Source organism: Cavia porcellus, unplaced genomic scaffold, assembly GCF_034190915.1.
Source record: "Cavia porcellus strain 051 isolate PalLab524CR breed Dunkin Hartley unplaced genomic scaffold, mCavPor4.1 scaffold_4, whole genome shotgun sequence".
In the NCBI taxonomy this organism is placed as follows: domain Eukaryota; kingdom Metazoa; phylum Chordata; class Mammalia; order Rodentia; family Caviidae; genus Cavia; species Cavia porcellus.
The window spans coordinates 47,684,962-47,705,992 of record NW_026947487.1 but is presented as its reverse complement, the minus strand read 5'-3'; the positions used below and the strand labels follow the sequence as shown (position 1 = coordinate 47,705,992).

General features: G+C 39.4%; 1 protein-coding gene and 1 long non-coding RNA gene across 4 annotated transcripts; one reads left to right on the top strand and one right to left on the bottom strand.

Moving 5' to 3' along the window:
• The first annotated feature begins 1,169 nt into the window (after positions 1-1,169).
• Tex30 (testis expressed 30) lies at positions 1,170-7,265 on the top strand. Of its 3 annotated transcripts, none has more exons than XM_003477586.5 (6): positions 1,170-1,288; positions 3,765-3,849; positions 4,318-4,548; positions 5,292-5,343; positions 5,819-6,024; positions 6,803-7,265. In XM_003477586.5, the coding sequence occupies exons 2-6, from the start codon at positions 3,835-3,837 to the stop codon at positions 6,974-6,976; spliced, it is 678 nt and encodes a 225-aa protein (XP_003477634.1). In that variant the 5' UTR covers positions 1,170-1,288; positions 3,765-3,834; the 3' UTR covers positions 6,977-7,265. The 3 variants fall into 3 exon arrangements, with proteins under 3 accessions (XP_003477634.1, XP_063103076.1, XP_063103075.1); XM_063247006.1 differs by lacking the exon at positions 1,170-1,288 and adding an exon at positions 1,498-1,574; XM_063247005.1 differs by lacking the exon at positions 1,170-1,288 and adding an exon at positions 2,433-3,625.
• Positions 7,266-8,039: 774 nt separating this feature from the next.
• On the bottom strand, positions 8,040-20,057 carry LOC106025180 (uncharacterized). Its single transcript, XR_001198763.2, has 6 exons — positions 19,663-20,057; positions 17,751-17,921; positions 17,067-17,349; positions 15,307-15,455; positions 9,801-9,862; positions 8,040-8,623 (listed from the first exon to the last, which is right to left on the bottom strand). It is a non-coding gene; the product is annotated as an uncharacterized LOC106025180 (long non-coding RNA).
• Positions 20,058-21,031: the final 974 nt, after the last annotated feature.

Below are 21,031 nucleotides of genomic sequence, written 5' to 3'. Positions count from 1 at the left end.
AGAGGAAATGGATCACTGGCGGCCTAGAAGCTCTTCCTCACTCCTCATTCCCGAGATCTGTCTCTCCCTTCCTCCCTCTTTCTCCTGCCTGCTATCCATGCCCTGAGCTATTTCATCTGTGTCATGCCTGCCTTTCAAGCAGCTATGTACTAAAACCCCTACACAATGAGCCAAAGTAAACCTCTCCTTCCTTAAGCTGTAGTTGTTGAGTCTTTTGTCCCAGCAAGGAAGAACTGAGACACTGCCATTGTGCCATACACAGGAGATTCACGGTGACATGCACGCGTGCACACACGTTTTCACAGGAAACGTAGTGAGACAATTCAGTAGGAAACATACTGAGATAACTCGTATCACAGTATGTTAAGTAACCTGGACAGAAGGACAGGAAATGTGAAAGGCTCATCAGAGAAGGACTCTCTGAAATACGTAAATAAATTAAAAGATAACAGTGAGTGAAGGACCGGAAACGACGGCTGCTCACTGAGATCTCGGCAGAGCAGGAAAGCCAGGGCTATACTCCCAGTGGCGGAAAGACCAGGCTCCCTGGCGCCGCAGCAGTCAGGGAAAGGCACAGGTTAGTGGAAATCCGGATGCCGATCCTTTCCGCCAGGATGCTGGGCGGGACGCGAAGCCCGCGGAGGCCCGGGGTGAAGCAGTCGCACTGCCGCAATGTCCACCTGGCAGCTGCGCTGACGACCCAGGGACGAGGAGGGGACAGCGGTGGACGCCACGCAGGTCGCTGTTTCTGTCCCGAGACAGGGATCACTGAGTGGCTCAGGTCGGCCTTGAACTATCGGGAGCCTGCGAGACGGACGTGGATGGCTATTTCCAGCACCCGGCAGAGAGCCCGGTGCACACGGCAGAGAGCCCGGTCCACCCGGGCCTGCGATCAGAAGACGGGATTCTGCAAGGATCCTGTGCCTGCGCGGTGTGAAATGAGCCTGGTCCCCGCTGAACCCCGTCTTTGGACCTCAGGAATTTAGACTGGAGTGACTGGGTCGACCAGGGAACCCGCAAACAACTCGTGCACACCGCAGCTGACGCCTCACTCGCCTCCGCTGCCGCCCTCTCTGATGACGTCAGGTCCGGGCGGGAAGCGGATCCGGCAAGGCGCGCTGGGGACTCCCGCTCCCGGCGTGCCCCGCGGCGTGCGTGGGCGTGGCCAGGGCGCGCATGCGTAGTTATGGGCCGCGCAGACGGGGCGGGGGAGGCGACGCGGTAGCTTCGAGCGTGCTAGTTTGTTCTCTGCAGAGAGCGCGCGGTTTGGCGCCGGCGTTGCCTTCCGGTGAGTGTGGCGGTGGCCATGGCTGTGGCGGTGACGGTGGGCGCTGCCACTAGGGGTGTGGCTTCCGTGAGGAGGGGCTCGGAGGCCGGGGTCGGGGGTCCGCCGAAGGAGGGCACGCAGCGTGGCAGGGCCAGCCCGGGCACCTTGCCCGCGCCCCCGGCTGCGGGGTCCTCCCCTCCACACGCGCGCGCTTTTCAGCAGAAGTGATCGCCGAATGCCTCGGACCCCCATGCTGTTGCACATCCGCGTCCGAACGTTGCCTTCTGTTCCTGCTTGGTATCATCGGGTGGGTGGCGCTGAGCGGACCCCCGGGAAGACTGGAAGTCTTAGCAACATTCACGTTAGCCCTGTGACAGCTGTCGCCATAACAGGGAGCACACGAGCGCCTTTCAATCAAAAGTCGGGTTTTTATGGCCTTTTGATTCCTTAGCACAAGACGTAGCCAAGGATCCTGCACGTGAGGGATGGCGCGGAGCATCAGCTGCTGAGTGCTCTTGGCGGCGGCGTGTGTGCGCGCGCGGTGTTGAGGTCGGGTCCTACACGGGCAGTGCATGCTGGCAGCAGCTGTAGAAATTCGATGTGGTTTCCTGCATCGACAGTGAAAGACATCAAGACTGAGCCAGATCAGAACCTCTGTTATCAAAACCCAGAGGCAGAGATTAAAACCCAAGAGCAGGTTGCCTTGAGCTTGCGATAGGGACAATGACAGTGTTTATGAAGCAGTCAAGGCCGCGTCTGCCGGTTGTGCTGAACAAGCTGTTCCTCAGGAAGTCTGGAGGAGAGGAGCATTTTCACAACAAAACACCAATCCTGTGTTACAGAATGGACACTAGTTAAGATAGTGATAGGGAATGCGCTCTAATTTTGCTTCCTCCTGAAATCTCACAAAGAAATTGCAAACATAGGATTTTTTTTTTTGAAAAGGCATAAACCCACATAGGGAAATTATCAAATAATGGGCTCTAGGAAACAAATGTCGTAACAAACCTTAACAGAATCGTATACCAGCAGTAGGGAATGCTATGAATAACTGTATAAATCAGAGAATCTTGAAAATGCATAGGAACGATCAGCACCCTACACCTGTGGAGCTGGGAGTGAAGCAGGTGGTGCTGCGGTTGGAAGACTTAAAGGAAGTAGGTGAAATCTTTTAAAGAAGCTAAATATCTAGCTCCTGTTCCCATTTCACCCTCTTGAGTGCCTTTGGAGTAGTTAGGAGGTTTAAATGGAGGCTGTTTATCTTGACAAAGTCGAGGATTTTTGAACTGGGGGACCCAAGGCATATTCATAGGGGTACCTTAATCTCCTTCCATTTAACTTTCAGAGGTTTTGAGCCAGATTAATACATCCCAGGCTCAAATAAGAGAATTCTGGAGTGAACAAATAAGTAACACAATAAGAGAGGTAACACATTGATTACACTGATTGCTTCTAAGAGTGGAGAAGAACTCCATGGCTGGAGAGGAGAAAGAATGCTTGCCTTTTTTCCTTTTAAAGTTTGTGCCCTGTGCAATTTCCTATAGGAAACTACAGTACAGCCTGGAAAGATAACCAGGAAGTGGGTAATGCTGGTTGCCTTCAGCCAGGAAATCTGGGTATAAGGCAAAAGTAGACTGGGAAAGACATTTTTCACTGTCTTAGATATCTTTTGAACTTTCAGCTGTATTATTTTCACCTATTAAATGAATGTCAACTGAAGCAAATGGGTCACTTATGGAGATTCTCATGTTGACTATCTGAAAAATGAAAGTTCTCTCAAACTACAAAGGAATGTTGTATAACAATTCCAAAACTTCAGTGGCTTTCATTCATGTTCACAATGCTGCAGGTCAGCTGTGGGTTAGATCCTAGGTGGGCCAGACTGGATCCAGACTTTGCCCTTCCTGTCTGCACCACGTGTTAATTGGGTACGCAGGCTGAAAATGCAAAGCTGCCCAAAGCATGTCTCAGAGTGAAAGCGCAAGAAGGCTTCTGAGAACCTGCTGTGACTCAGCTGAGAAGCGGCACACCGGGTCTTCACCTGTATTCCGTCAGTTAAAGCCCGTTATGGCCAGAGCTAGAGTCTGTGGGGTGTGATGGGTCCTCTGCCTGGGAGCAGGCACCTCAAGGCCAAGGACAAAGCAAGCTCTCTTCTCTTTCAGGAAAGCAGGGTGCTGAGTGTGATAATGAGTTAACAGACGTGCAAAAATGAGGTTGAAGATAGTTGAGAATGAAGGTGCTTACCTGTGTATATTTTTAAAGTCAGTATTTTTTTGCTAAGGTAGCACCCTACTTTGAAATAAATGACATTTATCTTACACCTGCTGGCCCTACACTTGTCTCTAATCATAGAGCCAGGTAAGTAATATGTGACAAAATGAAATACATGTAAGGACACGGGTTTTTAGAGGAGTGGCTCTGAGCAGGTGTACTTCAGCCACTGAATGTGTTGGTTCTTGTGTCATACTTGTGTCTAATAGCTCACCTTTCACGACAGAATCTTTGCAGGGAGATGGCCTTTGCGTCTCAGATGTAATGCCCTTGCAGTTTATTACTCAGCAGTGAAAATGAGTCATACAGAGGTAATGTTTTCATATGTTCTGTGTTGTCAGTTTTCATTTATTTACTTACTTACTTGGTAATCCTACAGCTTCAGGGTCCTGTTCTTATTTTCACCCTGCCCTGGAGAGGCAGTTCATTAGTCATTAAGGGGCTGGGCTCTGGAGCAGGCTGCCTGGTTTTGAGTCCTAGTACGTAGCTTTAGTTACTGTGTAACCTTGGGCAAGTTACTTCACTCACTGTGCCTTGTCTGTAAAATGGGTATAATAGTACTGCCGGCCTCATAGATTACGAAAAAGACTGAAATGAGATAACACATATAAAGCGCTTGTGGTACGTAACATACAATAAGATCTATTTGTTAAATGTATTAATTTTATTTGGAAACCATGACTTGAGTTGTGACTTTCACTAAACAAATATGTATAGCTGTTCAGCTGTCTGAATAGCCAAAGGGGTAATTTTAATCTCTTCATTCTCTTGAATTTTAGGTTAAGTTAAAAATACCTTTTGGAAATAAATTACTGGATGCTGTTTGCTTGGTACCTAACAAGAACTTAACCTATGGGATAATTCTTACACATGGAGCATCAGGAGACATGAATCTCCCACACTTGATGTCACTAGCAGCACATCTTGCATCTCATGGGTTTTTTTGCCTGAGGTTTACCTGCAAAGGCCTTAATATTGTACATAGAATTAAGGCATATAAAGCAGTTTTGGTAAGCAAATTTCGAGTTACTTTTAAGACTTGGTTTTAAATTCTTAATAAACTTAAGGCAAATTTTGTTAGCAGTCATTGGTTTTGCTGAAGAGTCTTCTGAGAGCTTTACAGGTTTCCAACAGTACCCGACACCTTTGAGTGTCAGATTTCTCTCTCTCTTGCCATCAGTTGGTGTCCATGGAGATAAATGCTTACATCATAAACGTTCCTCCATGATACTGCCCAGGACTGATTTTCTCCCTGGAACTGTATAATTTTAGAATATAGCTCTGACACTTGGAATATTTGCCACCTTGTGCATGTGCAAATAGGACAGTGTTTTCTACATAGATATTGTTTAGAAACATTGCTAAAGCACAGATCTGAAATTTTTGATCTAAATTACTTTAAGCTTGCTAAGTTTTCCAGAGCTTTACATTATTTGTTAGTATCAATTTTGATACTAATTAGAAGCCTCTTCTGGCCTTTTAAAAATAATTTGTGTAAAATTACTTTATTATTTGAATATTTTTATGAAAGAAATTCTTTTTTTCTCACACGTTTGTATTACCCAACATGTGATTTAATAGTGAAAAGACGACCAGAAGAGGTAAGAAGAATTTTTCAAGAAGAATCTTAAGATTTTGTGGTTCTTTGTGTAGTTTTTCGTAAATGTCAGAATGATAAGAAATAATGTCTTTGCTGTTCAGGGGAATATTACATAGGAGAAGAGTTCATAATCTTTTGGTTATTTTTATCTAGAATTACCTGAAGACCTCAGGAGAATACAAACTTGCAGGTGTTTTCCTTGGAGGTAAATTATGAAACTTGTGAATTGTTGTTAATGACCCATTTTAATATTAAAATTGATATCAGGGAGTTAATATAAGAATTACTGTATTATTTTGGTAAGTGACCACCTTGATATTAAAGCACTTGACATATTTAAAGCAAATTTAAACTTTGTGTATTATAACCTGAAGATGTCTCCTTTTATTTGTATCTTTGAAACACTGTCTTGTAAATGATTCCTTCACAACCAGTGTCCTCGCTCTTAAGTATTCTTCAAAAAAATTGCTGTTTTAAAACGGACTTCAGGTGGATCATAAAGCTGTAGGTTTCCATTACAGGTATCATAGACTTGTTAATTATTGTCTTTTGAAGTTACATAATTTTTGCAGTTAACAAAAACATTAAACAGTAAGTAAAATCTGCTTTTGCCGCATTATCACGACTGCTTCATGTACATGTTTGTATTTCAAACCAAGTCTCATCTTAATTGCTTTTAGGTCGTTCAATGGGCTCCAGAGCGGCGGCCTCTGTCATGTGTCACGTGGAGCCCGATGAAGCCGATGACTTTGTCCGGGGCCTCATTTGTATTTCCTATCCACTGCACCATCCAAAGCAGCAGCATAAACTCAGAGACGAAGACCTCTTCCGTCTAAAAGATCCTGTACTGTTTGTATCAGGCTCTGCAGATGAAATGTGTGAAAAGGTGAATTACAAATCAATGTTTATATGAATGAGAAAAAAAGTGCAATCAAGTATGATGGGGAAAAATTATTACCTACAACCTTTAGTCCTTTAAGAAAGGGGTAACATGCCTGTCATAATTTCATTCTATTTGTCTACTATAATTTGAAGGTATTGAATCTGTTTCTCTCTTTTTAAAAAAACAGCTTGTCCATTATAATTGTCTAACTTGTGTAATGCCAGACAGTGCTAATCCAGTGCTAAGTGTCCTCTTGTTAGGCTGTTCTTTGAAGAACCTAAAAATGCAAGCAAAACGAACAAAATGCTTATCCCTGGAAAGACTTGGTAAATGGATTGACTCTTACTTTTGGAAATGAAGGATTTGTATCTGAATGTTGTCATTTCTAATCATGTCCCCATTCTGACTGATGGTTATAAAATAGACTCTTGAGACAGAACAGGCTGGGCACTGTCTGTCCTTTATTGAGTATTATCCGGTATTACAAAGCAGCTGTTTTCTAGAGCATAGAACTCATTTGAAAAAAGGTGGGTTTTTTGTTTTTCTATTTTTAATGTTTGAGAGTCTCTTATTTTTTGTCAATATCAAATGCTTGGTTTGTCCCCCCCTCCCATTGTATCTGAGCGAAGCGGGTGGACCTTTCCTTACACATCCATTGCCTAGAAAGTTACTGTACAGCAGGAATGAGTATTGGTGAATAGATGTTGGTATGGGCTGGGTGAGGAGAAGATTGTTTTATCAAGACAGAATGTCCAATACTGTCTTTGCTTCCCTCCCTCAGAACTTGCTGGAGAAGGTGGCACAGAAAATGCAAGCTCCCACTAAGATCTACTGGATCGAGAAGGCAAACCATTCCATGGCAGTGAAAGGACGGTCAACAAATGATGTTTTCAAAGAAATAAACACACAGATTTTGTTTTGGATTCAGGAGATCACTGAAATGGACAAGAAATAATTGGGTTAAAGCCATGTTATTTTGAATACCAATACAGTTAATTTGATAAATAACAATATACCTCTCAGCATTGAGATATATTTCAGACTAATGTTCTTTAATGTTATCCTATTTTTGAAACACATTTTTAATTGTGAAATTAATATACTTTACAAATGTCTTTGACAGCACTGTTATAGTTGTATGAATATGGTGTACAAATATTGAAGGTGGTCTAAATATAATTTATTTTTATTAGTATAGTTAAGTTTTGAAAAAAAAATTAAAACATTTGAATTTTGTTACAGCAGTGCTTTTGTCTTATTTGTCTGAGAAAGGACTCAAATTTTGTGCAGCAGTGTCATCTTTAAAAGAAGAAGTAGGAACTGGAGTGTTACTCAGTGGAAGAGTACTCAGCCTCAGATGCACAAAGCCTTGTTTGAATTCCAAGCTCTGCCGAACAAAAACCAAATTTACTACATTAAATCTAATCAGATTTATAGAGTATATTCATCTCTTCACCTCATCTTTCAAAGAATCTCAGGGAAGAACAGTGGGGATACATTTCAGATATGGGGTACAAACACTGCTTTTAGAATGAAGGAACAACTTTCAGGAAGTGTTTACTGAAGCCCTACCAAGGAGAAATACTCAGCACTGGGAAACTAAATTACATAGTATACAGAGTTCATAGGTAGCCACTCGCAATTAAGGAGAGAATTAAGGGCTAAGCAGTAGACCAATGTGCTAACTCTAGGCAGAGTTAGATTAGGGCTTAATTGTATCTGGGGAAATTTTCCTGAACTGGGCTTTGAATAGTGTTAAGATATATGGTGAGATACATATATCCTATAAAATGCACAGGATGGTGAGGCTGACGTTAAATTTGTAATAATAAATGGTGTTCTAAGAAATTTATCCATTCCCTCACTTTCCTGTTGCTTTTTTGCCTGAGAATTTTTTTTTTAAAAATTAAAGAGAATAAAACCAAACAATAAGGCCAATCAAAACAAAACAATGAAGTGATACAGGACTTCAAAACAAGATAATAGGAAATTAATACTGGCTACTGTAGTATATCCTCTTAACTTCAAAATAGTTGCCCATACCATCAGACTTCATAAAACGAGATTGACCAAACAATGAAAATTATGCAGGACTTAAAGATAATAGGAAATTAACAATGGTTACCATAATGCCTCTTCAGAATAGCTGTCCAGACCATCAGACATAGGTATGTAAAGTGAAACACTTATTAAGAGTCAAATTGCTTTTTACTTCAGTAGTTATCTTTTCAGAAATTTCAGGTGTGTGACTTATGATTTCTACTGTATCTGTGTCTCTTGAACTTACCCGGGCCGAGGACTGAGACTATTTTGCTCCTTCATGTTGATATTTCCCTGTGTTTCTCCCAATCAGCCCATTGCTGCATCCCAGGTGCTTCCTGCACTGACTGCCAGTGCCTTGGTGTAGTGACCGGACTAGGCACCTGCGTCCTTCCAATTTGGGGTTCCTGGAGTGCTGGAGAGGCCCAGGTGGGTGGTTCACTGAAGCTCCCCCCCAGTGGTGGCATGGCCTCGGGACGTGGCTGCTTCCTATTAACTCCTTTTGTTCACAGTTTGGTTCAGTCTGGTATTTCATTGCTGATTTTCTGTCTAGTTGATCTCTCTGTGACCATAGAGTATTACGGTCTTTCATTACAACTGTGTTATTGCTCATTTGATTTTTCATGTCTACCTATAACTTTTATATAGTTGGGTGCTCCTGTGTTAGGTGCATATATATTAATGATTGTTATGGCATTTGTGCTGTCTTCAGCTTTCTCATTGACCCCAATCAACCTTGTGTTATTCTCCTTTGCTTCATCTTTCAGCTGTTGGATTGATTTCTCATGGTCTCTTGCTATTTTTGAGATATCTTTCTTTTCATGATCACTAGTTGTGATTCTGTCTTTAAGATCTGAAAAATTCTATCTTGTCCTTTGTTCAATCTGTTGCACATACTTTCAGTGGAGCTTTTAATCTCTGGATCTCTGTTAAATCTGTTTCATGGATTTCATTTCTCTCCTATGCTTTTAATGGTAGACATTTCATACAGTTGTGGGTGGCCTAGAGAACTTTCTCTTTTAGGGTTTCTCATTCTTTTTGCCTTGGTAGACAATAGGTTTTAATTGTTACTTTTTACTTTTTAAAATATAGCATCAAAAATGAAAACCTAGGTATCAGCATCCCAAGATTTTATATTACAGAATGAAATCATGTACAACTAGAAATTCAAATTTCCTGCATCACCTAGTATATAGTTTCTTTTGGGGTTACTTTCTGAGCAAGACTTAAATTTTTTTAAGAAAAGTCAAATTTTAAAGATAGTAAACATTTGACATTTTAAGCATCGAAAGATGATAAGTGAAAAAAATTCAGAGCTGTTGAATAATAATCACTGGTCTATTAAAATTATAAATCAGTTATGAAATAATATGGTGAACCAGAAGTAAAATCAATGTGAAATATGAAAATAAAAAGGGCAATTTATTATGAATTATAACATACTATACAGGTACAACAACAATAGATTTAAAAGTTTACTAACCAGGCTATGCAATTATAATAATATTCAGGTTTACAAAATTAAAGTACACATAATACACGTGACCAAACAAAGATAAAACTTATGGTACTAATGTAGGTAACTCTGTGTGAGTTCAATCCTGATCACTACTAAAAGAAAAAATTGCTTCAAAATAGGAGGATGATATAGATAGCATTTTAAAGCTGGTTTATCCCCGAGTTTCTACAGCTGAAATAAACGCTTAGGAAAAGGCTTACTCTCCATTCAAAATACTCACCTCTTTCAAGCTGGAGATGAAAATTAAACATTGTTGATTGTCAGGGCTGGGATGTGGTGGTCCTAGGTGTCATAAGGATTAGAGAGGGCTGTCGCTAAAGGTAATGCCATAGCCACAGCAAAAAAATTCTCTCCAAAATGTCTGTAGTGCCCACGTGAGAAACTTCTTAAGATTTCTTTAAAGGCTTCCTCCCAAACCATTGGCTCTTTCACCACTCCACTGCCCTCTCCTGTCTACAGATACATTTCCTTTCCAGTTTCTGGATCTTCTATTTTTAGTGTTTAAACATCTCTCCTTTTTGTTTGCACTGCCATCACTCTTGAAACTTCATCAGTTCTCATCTAAACAATTTTTTAGAGAAAAAAAGAAAAAAAAAAAAAAAGCAAAAGAGACAACGACCACCCCAAGACAATAAAAATACAGAATTTCCAAACAGGATGATAGGAATTTAACAATGGTTGTTCTATTGTGTATTGTTATCTTCAAAAAGTTTGCTTAGATTACTAGATATGAACATGCAAAATTGATCTAATCATATGAGTATTAACTGTTCTTTTCCAAGAACCAATAGAATTAGTAGTATAGTCATCTTGGCTGTCTTACGGATATATACAAATTAATGTCTTTTCTTTCCCTTCCTTCTTTCCTTCTTTCTCCTATCTGTACAGTTTTACTAGCCTAATTGTTCTTTCTTTTTTTCCCACTTTGTATTTTAATATATACTTAACATTTGAGCTCACTGATGGACTGTCATATTTTCATATATGTATACAGTGTATAATGATCAGACCAAGGTAATTCTTTTATTCATAATATCAAGCACTTCTGTTTGGAAAATTTCAAATAATCTCTTCTAGGTTTTGAAACATACAGTTAATGGTTTTCAACCCTTGTTAATCTACAGTAATGTAGCACATTAGAAGTCGTTCTTCCTACCCAACTGTACTCCTGTACAAATTACACACCCTCCCCTCATCCCTCATCCAACTTTTCTAGCCTCCAGTAAACATGATTCTACTCTTATCACTGAGATCAACATTTTTAACTTCCATGTAGAACATGTGGCGTCTGTTTATCTGTGCTTATTTCAGCAAGATTTTCCCTCGGTATATTTGCATTTATTGTTCTATAAAATTTCCTCTATTCTAGATTACAAATTGCCATTTTCTGAAGCTGTGTTAGCCTAATTGTTTTTTTTGTTTGTTTGTTTTTCTCAGTTTCCTGCCTGGAATTATGGCCATGGCAAGAAAAAAAGAGCAAGAAACAAGAAGTGCAAGGAAATAGGACTCTGGGATCTTCAGTGCTCTCTGGGAACAAAGACCAAGAATCTCCAGTTAGCTACTATTTTACTAGCCAGTTTATGAGGAGGGGAAAAGTACTTTAGAGCAGTGGTAGAGTGGGCAAGTTTAGCATCATGAAAGAAACAAGATTAGATTCAGCTGGATACAAGGGTCCCTTGAATTGTCCTCAGCAGCTTCATCCTGCTCTGGAGCATCACAGTCTCATCGACCATCAAGATCTCTGTGGTGACGGAGAGGAAGTGGAATCTCTGTATTCCAAAACCAGCCCATAAGGCAGGGCAAGGAGGACCCTGTACAGATACTATGTGACTTTCTAATTTATGATCCCCAACATCCTGCCATCTTCATCAGTTTGCCAAAGCTTGGGTAATCTTCCTTTCTCCTGCAGCCTTCCCTCTAATCTCTTTCTTTTCTTCTACTTCTCTATCTCTTCCTCTTCACCCTTTTAAATTTTCTCTCCTGCAGGTAAAATTGCTCTATGGAGGGAATAGTTACTGTGTATAATTTTCTGGTTTGTTTTAGCTTTTGTGATATAATTCTTGATCCTGTGGTTAAAGGTGGAAAGGTAATAGCTACCACAATTTGTCATTTTCTAGGCTGTGCTTGAAGCTATTGCTATTCCTCATTGCACTGCTTTAGCAATGTGAAGTAGTTTTTCTTCTTTGTACAACAGTACTGAGATTGAATAAGATACCATAGTCCAGGACCAAAGAACTGAGAGCGAGGCCAAATTGGCAGCAACTTCTCATCCCTAATAAATTGAAGAGGTACACTCTTGGAGCAGATTTAAGCCAAACGCCAGCTACAACTAGAATATACTCTGAAAAGTAGTCATTTCTTAATGAAGTCTTAATAATAATGCTACCAAACAAGCAATGTAGAAGCATAAATGCAGAAAACAAATTTTTAAAAAATAGAAAATGAGAAGATGCAACCCGAGACCTCCACTTTCTCAAAGCAAATTCAGGGTGGAATTAAGTGGAAGATATCAAAACCACCCACTGAACTTTTTGAAATGGTAGCAGCGGAAGTAACAGCAGATGAATGAGAACAGAAAAAAAATCAGAAATAATTTCTTAGAAACTAAAGAGATGATGATCATAGTGAAGGACACGGTTAGTGAATCTAAAAGAGACACAGTTAAAAAAACAAAAAAACAAAAACAGACCATGGACACCATGAATCCCCGACACAGCAAAAAATAAGTTCCATAAAACAATCTAATACATATCAAAGAGATTAAAAATAGAATTGAAAGTATATGCAACAGAAGCAACCAATGTGAAGACAGAACACATCCAGAAGACAGGTTTACAATTAGTGACAATCAAATGACAGATTTCTTAAAAATAGCGAGACCACAAAAAGTCAATCCAACAGCTGCTACACAATAGAAAGAAGATCAGCATAAGATTGATTAGAGTCAATGAAAAATCAGAAGAAAGCTCAAAACCATTTTTAGAAAATCCGTTCACAGAAGTAATGTCAGAAAAATTTCCAGGTATGGAAGAAGAATTTGACATGCAGAGGGTGTGAGGCATACAGAACTCCAGTTATGCATGATCAGAAAAAAACTATACCAAGGCACACAATAGTCAAGATTCCAGAAATTCAACACAAGAACAGAATATTAAAAGCTCTTAGGGAAAATAAGTAAATCATCTATAAAGGAAGACCTATCAGAATCACAGCAGACTTCTCAACCCAAAGCCTTACGTTGAAAAGAGTTTTAAGTATTTCAAGCCCTAAAAGAAAATAACCTCCAACCCATACTGATGCACCCCACAAAACTATCTTTTTAAATTGATGGAGAAATAAGATAATTCCATGAAAAAGAACACCTGAGGAAATTCATGAATACTAAATCAGAACTCTAAAAAGTTCTAAAGGATATTCTAGAAAGACAATGAGGACAACAGTTCCATGAACCCCAATACAATGAATCCATTAGTCAAGGCAAGCAAATTAACAGAAGGAAAAGAAAAGAGAACCAACAAAAGAAAAATAATATGACAAGGACAAGTCAATATACACCAATTATAACCGTCAATGTAAACAATCTCAGCTCACCAATCAAAAGAAACAGACTGGCAGAATGGATCAAGAAAAACATCCAACAATAATGCTGCATACAAGAAACACATCTAACTTAGAAATTAATAGGGTAAAAGTCAAAAGAGGGAAAACAGTACTCCATGTGACAGGAACCCAGAAGAAAGTAGAATATCTATTCTATTTGTAGACAAAATATTTCAAACCAAGACTTATCAAGAGAGACAAAAAAGGTCACTAATACTTGTTAAGGGAACAATCCAAGAGGAAGAGATAACAATCATAAATATATATGCAGCAAGCCCCAGCAGACTCAATTATATAAAGCAGTAACATATAAAAATATCAAGGTTTAATGCAATTGGAACGGGGGATGTCAATACCTCACAGACTGATCAACTAGAAAAAATTCAACAAATATCAGGGCTGAACCAAATCTTTGAACAGATGGACTTAGTAAATATCTACAGTGTTTCATCCCACACAGTATACACATTTTTCTCAGATGCATTCAGAACTTTTTCCAAAACAGACCACATGCTACCTTACAGAACATAAGTATATGCAAAGGAACTGAAAAGACCCAATACATATTATTGAATCATAGTGCAGTGAAATTGGAAATTGATGGGGAACAAATCTGATAAACACATGGAAATTAAATACTACTCTCCCAACAAATGGGTTATGGGTGAAATTAAAGAAGAAAATATTTTCTGCAATTAAATAATAATGCCAATACAACATCCTGAAATTTAAGCAACGTGATGAAAGCAGTTCTACAGGAAAAATTTATAGTGGTGGTATAACATAAGAAAAACAATGTACTCAAACAACATAATGTTGAACCCTAAGCGTCTAGAAAAAAGAAAAACAAGTCCTATAGCTTTTGCAAAGGAGGGAATTATAAAGATTGGAATAGAAACTAATGCAGTGGACACTAAGAAAACAATAGAATCAATGAATTGAAAGGTTGGTTCTTTGAAATATTAAATAAAAGTGACAAATACCCAATTTTATTTCAAATAAGGAAAGAATAGACTCAAATTCATACAAGTTGGAATGAAAAGGGTGAAATCACAACAGATCCTTCAGAAATCCAGAAGATTGTCAATACCTACTTCAAGAACTCATATTTTAATAAGATTGAAAACATAAACATGGAGAGAGTCTTAGATACATGTGACTTAATAAGCTGAATCAAGAATATATGCAATTATAAATAAACCAGTATCAGTCAACAAAATTGAAGTAGTAATTAAAAACCTACCAACAGAGAAAAGCCCAGGTTCTGAAAGATCCAATGCTGAATTCTTCAAGATATTTAGAAAACATCTAACACTGCTGCTACTCAAACTCTTTAATGAAACTGAAAGAGAAGCAGTTCTCCCAGGTTCACTCCTGGAAGCAAGCATTATCTTGATACCAAACCAGAGGAGGATCAAACCAAAAAAGAGAAATACAGGCTGATCTCCCTAATGAACACAGATGCAAAAGTGCTAGAAAATACTGGCAAATAGAATGCAATAAATCACCAAGAAGATTATACACCATCAACACTGCAAAAGGAAAATTCATCACATCTAATTTTGGCTTAAAATATATTAATAGATTGGTGAAGGGGAACTCGCCAACAGAGCTCTCTAGCAAAAAGAAATATAAAATTAAACGTTCTATTTTCAGAAAAATAATTCAGACAGGCTCCTAAAAAACAAGTTACCTTATATCCTACATGGTGGTAATGGGGGATAATTATAATAAAAATTATTAGTACAGTATTTAAATTTCATGCAGACATTCAAATTAAATTGCACATCCAGTATCTTTATTTGCTAAATTTGTCAACTCTATATTCTTTCTAAACTAGTACTACATTTTTCTGAACCCAAAGAAGCATAAAATACATTAATTGAAATAATTATATCAAGTGCTATCAATTCAAACGTATTCTGCATTTTTAAACTTTAAGGCAGTGATAATACAATTACACTGAGATTGTGTACAGAATTATGGAGTTATGAAATTGACAGATGATCCTGCATTACAAAGCTATGCACTGTACTTGTCCTTTTGTGTCTCGCCAATGAACTTTCATGCTTGCTGTAGCTGCTGTGAGCTATGTTAATGCCCACTATGACATGGACCTCACTTACCTGCAACCCAGAGCAATCACTGCTACAGTTGAGGCACTGCCTTGTCCTGGAAACTTTTTCTGGGAGAGCTGTACGCATGGCTACGAGATGGGTGTACAAACATTGTGGCAAGGACTTCTGAATGAGATACCAATCTATTTCACATGTTACTGCAAAATATCAAAGCCATATGATTTCCTTAAGAGTAAAATTGGGAGTATATTGGAAGTTAGGACACTTTTGACAGTACAGGACTTTCTAGAGTCCTGGGTTTTTCAAAATCATTGGGTGGCAATCTTTCTTATAGTTTTCATAGTAGTTACTCTTGAGTTAATACTCATAAAAATTTGGACATATCTTTGGAAGAAGACTGTGCATCCAAACAAAGAGTGTTCATGTTCATCTTTCCAGAAGGTAAGCATGTATGATTAATTTCCTCCTTTCTTATTTTTCAAAATTAGACATAGGAATAATCTGTAAAATTTTCAAACTTTTAATATTTGGGTTACCTTTCTAACATATTGTTTTCTGCCTCAAAACAGAAAGAAGACAGTCACCAGAAAAAGATAAAACTTGGTAAATATCACAGTTTCATGTTTTAATATGATGAAACTTGATTAGCCTGAATTTCTTATCCTGATATTGTGACTTTTAAATTTCCATTTAGGTGTAAGTAATTGGAGAGATACTGTTCATGCAGGACATAGGTAAGTGATATGTTTTGGAATTAAATAAGACTGGTTACATTCTATTCAAAATTGCACTTCTGAAATTTAGAGGATTTTCCCATATAAATAATGGACTGTAGCTGTTCTTCACAATTCAATCTAATGGTTTTTTTAATGGTTACTATGTTCCAAGCTGTGGTAGGAGCTTTTCACATACTACTGAAATTATCTTTCAAGATGGGTAATATAAGTATTATTATTTATAAGTATTATCACAAGTATTACTGAAGAAAAAGCTGAGAGGTTAAATAATTTGATTTCTCACTGTAAGTTTTCTCTATGCTACACACACAGAAATAGGAAGAACCACTTCTCAATTAACATCTACTCTGGACCAGGATAACAGAGCTCTGTGCTGTGATGGTGACATTAAAGGAGTTTACACAGTCAGAATCTATCAGCACACTGAAAGTATCTCAGGGCTAGGGATTAAATATTGATATCTTTTCTACTTTTGTTGCCTTGGATATTTTAGGGTTTTTTAATTGAAAAGTATTCAATAATTATTAGTTGTCTACTGTTTAATGAATGCTGACACTAGGACACACACAGTAAGACTGTCTTTAAGAAGTATTTGTTCTTCTGCAGAGACATACGCACTAAAGGTTGGTTTCCTCACAGTATAGAGACACAAGGGCTAGAAATATAAGAACATCGGAGAGGTAGCTAAGCTAGCCTAGTGGGGCTGGGAACGTTCTCATGAAATTTAATGCTGGAGACAATCCTAAAAGGAGGAATGAAAATTAGCCTAGAAGGAATCCCAGAACATGAGCAAAGGCCAGGAAATAAGAAACAGCAGGCGTTTGAAGGAAATGATACTTGCTTCAAAATTGCTGGATATTAATATTGAGGCAAGAAGCGGTGGGAGGTGAACGTAGGAGTCAGAAGTTTGGGTTTGGTTCAGTGGACAGAAACCACTGACATGCTTCAGTGCAGAGGTGCTTTATAGGCCAGCTAGAGCACCAGGTGCTTCGTGGAGAGTAACTCTCAAGATGCCTGATGCTAGTCTAGTTGCTTTCACTCGTCATGTTAGGGACACTTCATTAATTATACCTGGTTGCTTTTTTGGCGTAGTGGGTCCTAGCAACTCTGGTCCTAGGGTGGGCGTCTTGGGAAGCTGTCACAGCATGTGGAGGTACAGGAGGTAGAATCCCTGTCAGGACTGGCTGGGAGCAGAGCGCCAGCACACACGGGAGCCCCTCAGTAGCGCAGCCAGAGGACATCCAGTCGGACAGACCGAGAGCCAGTATTTGGGACATTACAGGGGTGAGGAATGCAAGGGACCCCAAATTCATAAGGGATTCAAAACCAGCAGGTCGACAGCCAAGAGAAAGTCCTGAGAAAAGAGAGGGAGGAAAGTTTTGTTAGCTTCTGAATCGAGGAGACCAAAGCTTTCCCCTCTCTGTGCCCTTACTCCTTCCCTGCCTAGGCAGGGCTTCATCCCTGGTGTGGCTCTGTAGGGAATGTGAGGGAGAGGTACAACAGTCACCCCATCCTAGGTTTTCCTTTCCACACAGACAGAACCTGTGTACTGAAGCACTTCAGTGGTTACTGTCCATTTCAGTTACCCAAGGTCAACAATGGTTTGGAAATATTAAACAGAAAATTCCAGAAATAAACAACTCATGCATTTTATATTTCATGCCATTCTGAGCAGCACATTGAAGGCTCCAATCTCAAGCTAACCTGCTGTGTCCTCCCCAGAACATGAGTTACCTCGTGGCCCCATGTACTCACACGGATCCTGTTCTCTTCCTCTTAGTCACTTAGCTGCAACTTGCTTATCATAAAAAGTCCCAGTATCACAGGGCTTGTGTCAGGCAACCCTTATTTTAGTTGATGGCCCAAAACACAGTAGTAGTGATGATGACAATTAAGATGTGCGAGAGCGAAGCTGTAAACTGTTGCCTTTAAATGACAATGCAGAAATAAAATAAGATTTTGAGACAGAAAGAGACCATATTCATATAGCTTTCTTATAGTACATTGGGGTTTTTTCCTTTTCTTTTCTGTTTTTTGTACCAGGGATTGAACTCAGGATCCTGTGCTTGCCAGACAGGCACTGTGCTGCTGAGCTATATCCCCAGCCTTATTATACTATATTGTAATTATTTTATTATTGTTGTTCTCTCAATGTGCCTAATTTATAAATTAAAGTTTAAGAGACTAGGGCATAGCTGAGTATTAGAGCACTCTCCTAACAGGTGAGGCCCTGGGTTTGATCATGAATCTGTCATTAGTTAAACTTATCTTGGGTATCATATATCTATAGGGAAGACACAGGATTTGGTACTGTCTGTGGGTTTCATGCATCACTGGGCGTCTTGGAACATATCCCTGAAAACAAGGGAACCTGTGATGTTAGTGTGGTGGTGGCAGTGAGGGAAAAGGATTGAAGAGTTAAGGCTCCTCTAGCACTAGCCAATGGTCATGAAAAACCCCCACACATTTTGGGTTTACAAGGACCTAAGTTTATATCATAGTTCTGCTTCTTACTGTGTCATGGCATTGAGCCAGTGATTTCAACTCACTTTACCTCTGTTTCTTTATTTTCAAAATAGGCTTAGAAGAATTCCCTCCTAGGAACATCACAGAGATGAGTTAAAATGATATGTGAAACAGCAAAAATATTTTACCCTGGCACTTAAATCTGCTCTTAGGACAGAACTATATTTGGAATAGCATCTTAATAAGTATTTTGAAATAGAAAGGCTTGAATATTTGTAGAAGCACAGGCAAAAAAAGAATCAGTAAGTGCACAGCACTAGAGATCCAGTGAGTGGATGCAATTTTCTCACTGTGGAATGAGATAGGAAGGTGGGTGGGCAGAAGGCGGGAGGCTGGGTGAGATGGTGTAAGGCTTAGGACCAAATGGCACAAAGGGTGAGATGGGCGTTGGGGATCTGAAAACTGGGGGGAGCCAAGCTGGCCAGGCATGATCTCGGAGCAAAGCCAGCTCCTGCTCTTATAGTGGGTTTAGGGACCGGCTGTGTGGTCAACCTCATCCGCAGAGGCTTGGTGATAGGTCAATTCACCACCAGTTACCTGGTTTTCAACACTTGAATCTGCCAGTCATCAGTTAGTTTCAGAAGCATATTTCCTGAAGTGAGTTATCATTGATAGATAAAAGAAGCAGATTCGGTGTGTGACGTTCTGACTGTGGACTACTGTGGATCCCTTTGCATCCAGTTCTGCTTCTTACTGTGTTATAAAGCTATCTCTCATAATTATTAAAATGTTCCTTTTAAAATCTCAGAGCAAGGCCAGAAGACAAAGGACATTTCACAAATGGTAGACTTATGTACTGCTTAGTCTCTGTGAGCAAAGAATACTGCTCATCTTACACGGAATTGGAGAATGGTTTGTTTTAGGACTTCTTTATGCTAAGATTAGATTATGCCCATTGCTAATTAATGGACCATGAAATTCCTGTTGGACTGAGCCTAGTCATCAAGAGTCAAATGGGTCATGATCATTAATCCAACTCCAAGTTTGAAGTTTTTCTAAGGACTGAACTTAATATCATGGATTACACTAAAATTAATGTATATTTAATAAATGTATAAGACAGCCTATATTAGTCTGCGGAGGCTGTCATCATAACATACTTTAGGTAAGTCCCATAAGCAACAGAAATTTATTTTCTCACAGTTCTGGAGCTGATGAGTCCAACATCAGGGTATCGGTATCAGGTTTGGTTTCTCCTGAGGGCTCTCTCCTCAGCTTGGAGATGAGCGCTTTCTTGTGTCTTCCCACAATCTTTTCTCAGCACGCAATGTCCCTTTATCCAGATTTCATCTTCATAATAAAAGTTGAGAACTCTTAAGAACTCACCAAAACTCTGGAGTCAGAGATTTCCAAAAGAAAAGCATTTCTTGTACTATTACAGGTGCCAGCCAGGAAGTAAGGCCAGTCCTGTGACACATTACCATCGCCCCAGCAGCAAGCCTAGGAAGTAGCTGGAAAACTCTCCTTTGGGCCAGTGCTAAGAGCACATTTTAATAATGAAAAGTGGGAGTCAGGAGGCACAGGTTGTTTATGATGAACCTACAAAGCAGGAAAGCTTTGGGATGCCAGGAGCCCAGGAGAAGTTAGTGTTGCTTCTGGACTGGGTGGGGTCATAAGCAGGATACAGTGACACTCAGGGAGTCATAATGGGATAGAGGCTAAGATTTCCAGGTACATTTAAGAGTATGAAGAGCCTTGCTATTTTTTTTGGCCTGTAGCTTGTTAACAACCAACTCACTCCTCACTCCTCACTCCTCTCTTCCATCCTTTGGACCTCTGTACTTAAATTTAGGACATTCCGAATTTTCTCATTTTATAGGACCCTCGCCCTAAGGGATTACTTTAACCCCAGTACCTTTTAGAGACTTAACCTTTAAATAGTCGTATAGGGGAGAGCCCAGAAATAGACTTCATTAGACCCTAATTCACTATATAAAAACCGTAGCTCCAAATATGGTCCCATTCCAAGGTCCTAAGAGGAATTCAACATAGGAATTTGCAGAAATACAATTCAGCCCCTAACACAGCCTACATATTGGACGTTAATAAATAACAATTGAGGAAACCTGAAAACTAGTTAACATTTTTGAAATATTTTCCTAGGATTCTTATGCTGTGAATACATATAATCACTACTGTAGCCTAAAAATATTAACCAAATCCAAATTAATGAGATGTTGCTATATAATCACTTAGCACAAGCAATTTCTATGGTTTAGTAGATCATGATGATTTCATATACTGTCTTAACCATTTTGTTCAACAGCTTTACTTAAAAGTAAGGTTACGCTTCCTGTAAACTATGAGGTCATTTGTGATCCTCAAAGAAGTAGCTAGTGAGTTATCTGACTTAGTTTATGCGTTGCAGTTTTGATTTTAGGCTTGTCCTTCCAGAAGACAGTGACTTTCAGTATTTGTTATGTGTTGGAGTCACCGGTGGGACTTATTAAAACTCCAGTTCCTGGGCTCCTTCACTGGATCTTCTGATTCCACATGAGTAGAGGAAGGTC

Excerpts from the sequence above, each read along its gene's own strand:
- Tex30 (XM_003477586.5), top strand. Across the intron at positions 4,549-5,291 it reads AGGCATATAAAGCAGTTTTG|AATTACCTGAAGACCTCAGG; the intron begins GTAAGCAAATTT and ends ATTTTTATCTAG. Across the intron at positions 6,025-6,802 it reads CAGATGAAATGTGTGAAAAG|AACTTGCTGGAGAAGGTGGC; the intron begins GTGAATTACAAA and ends TCCCTCCCTCAG.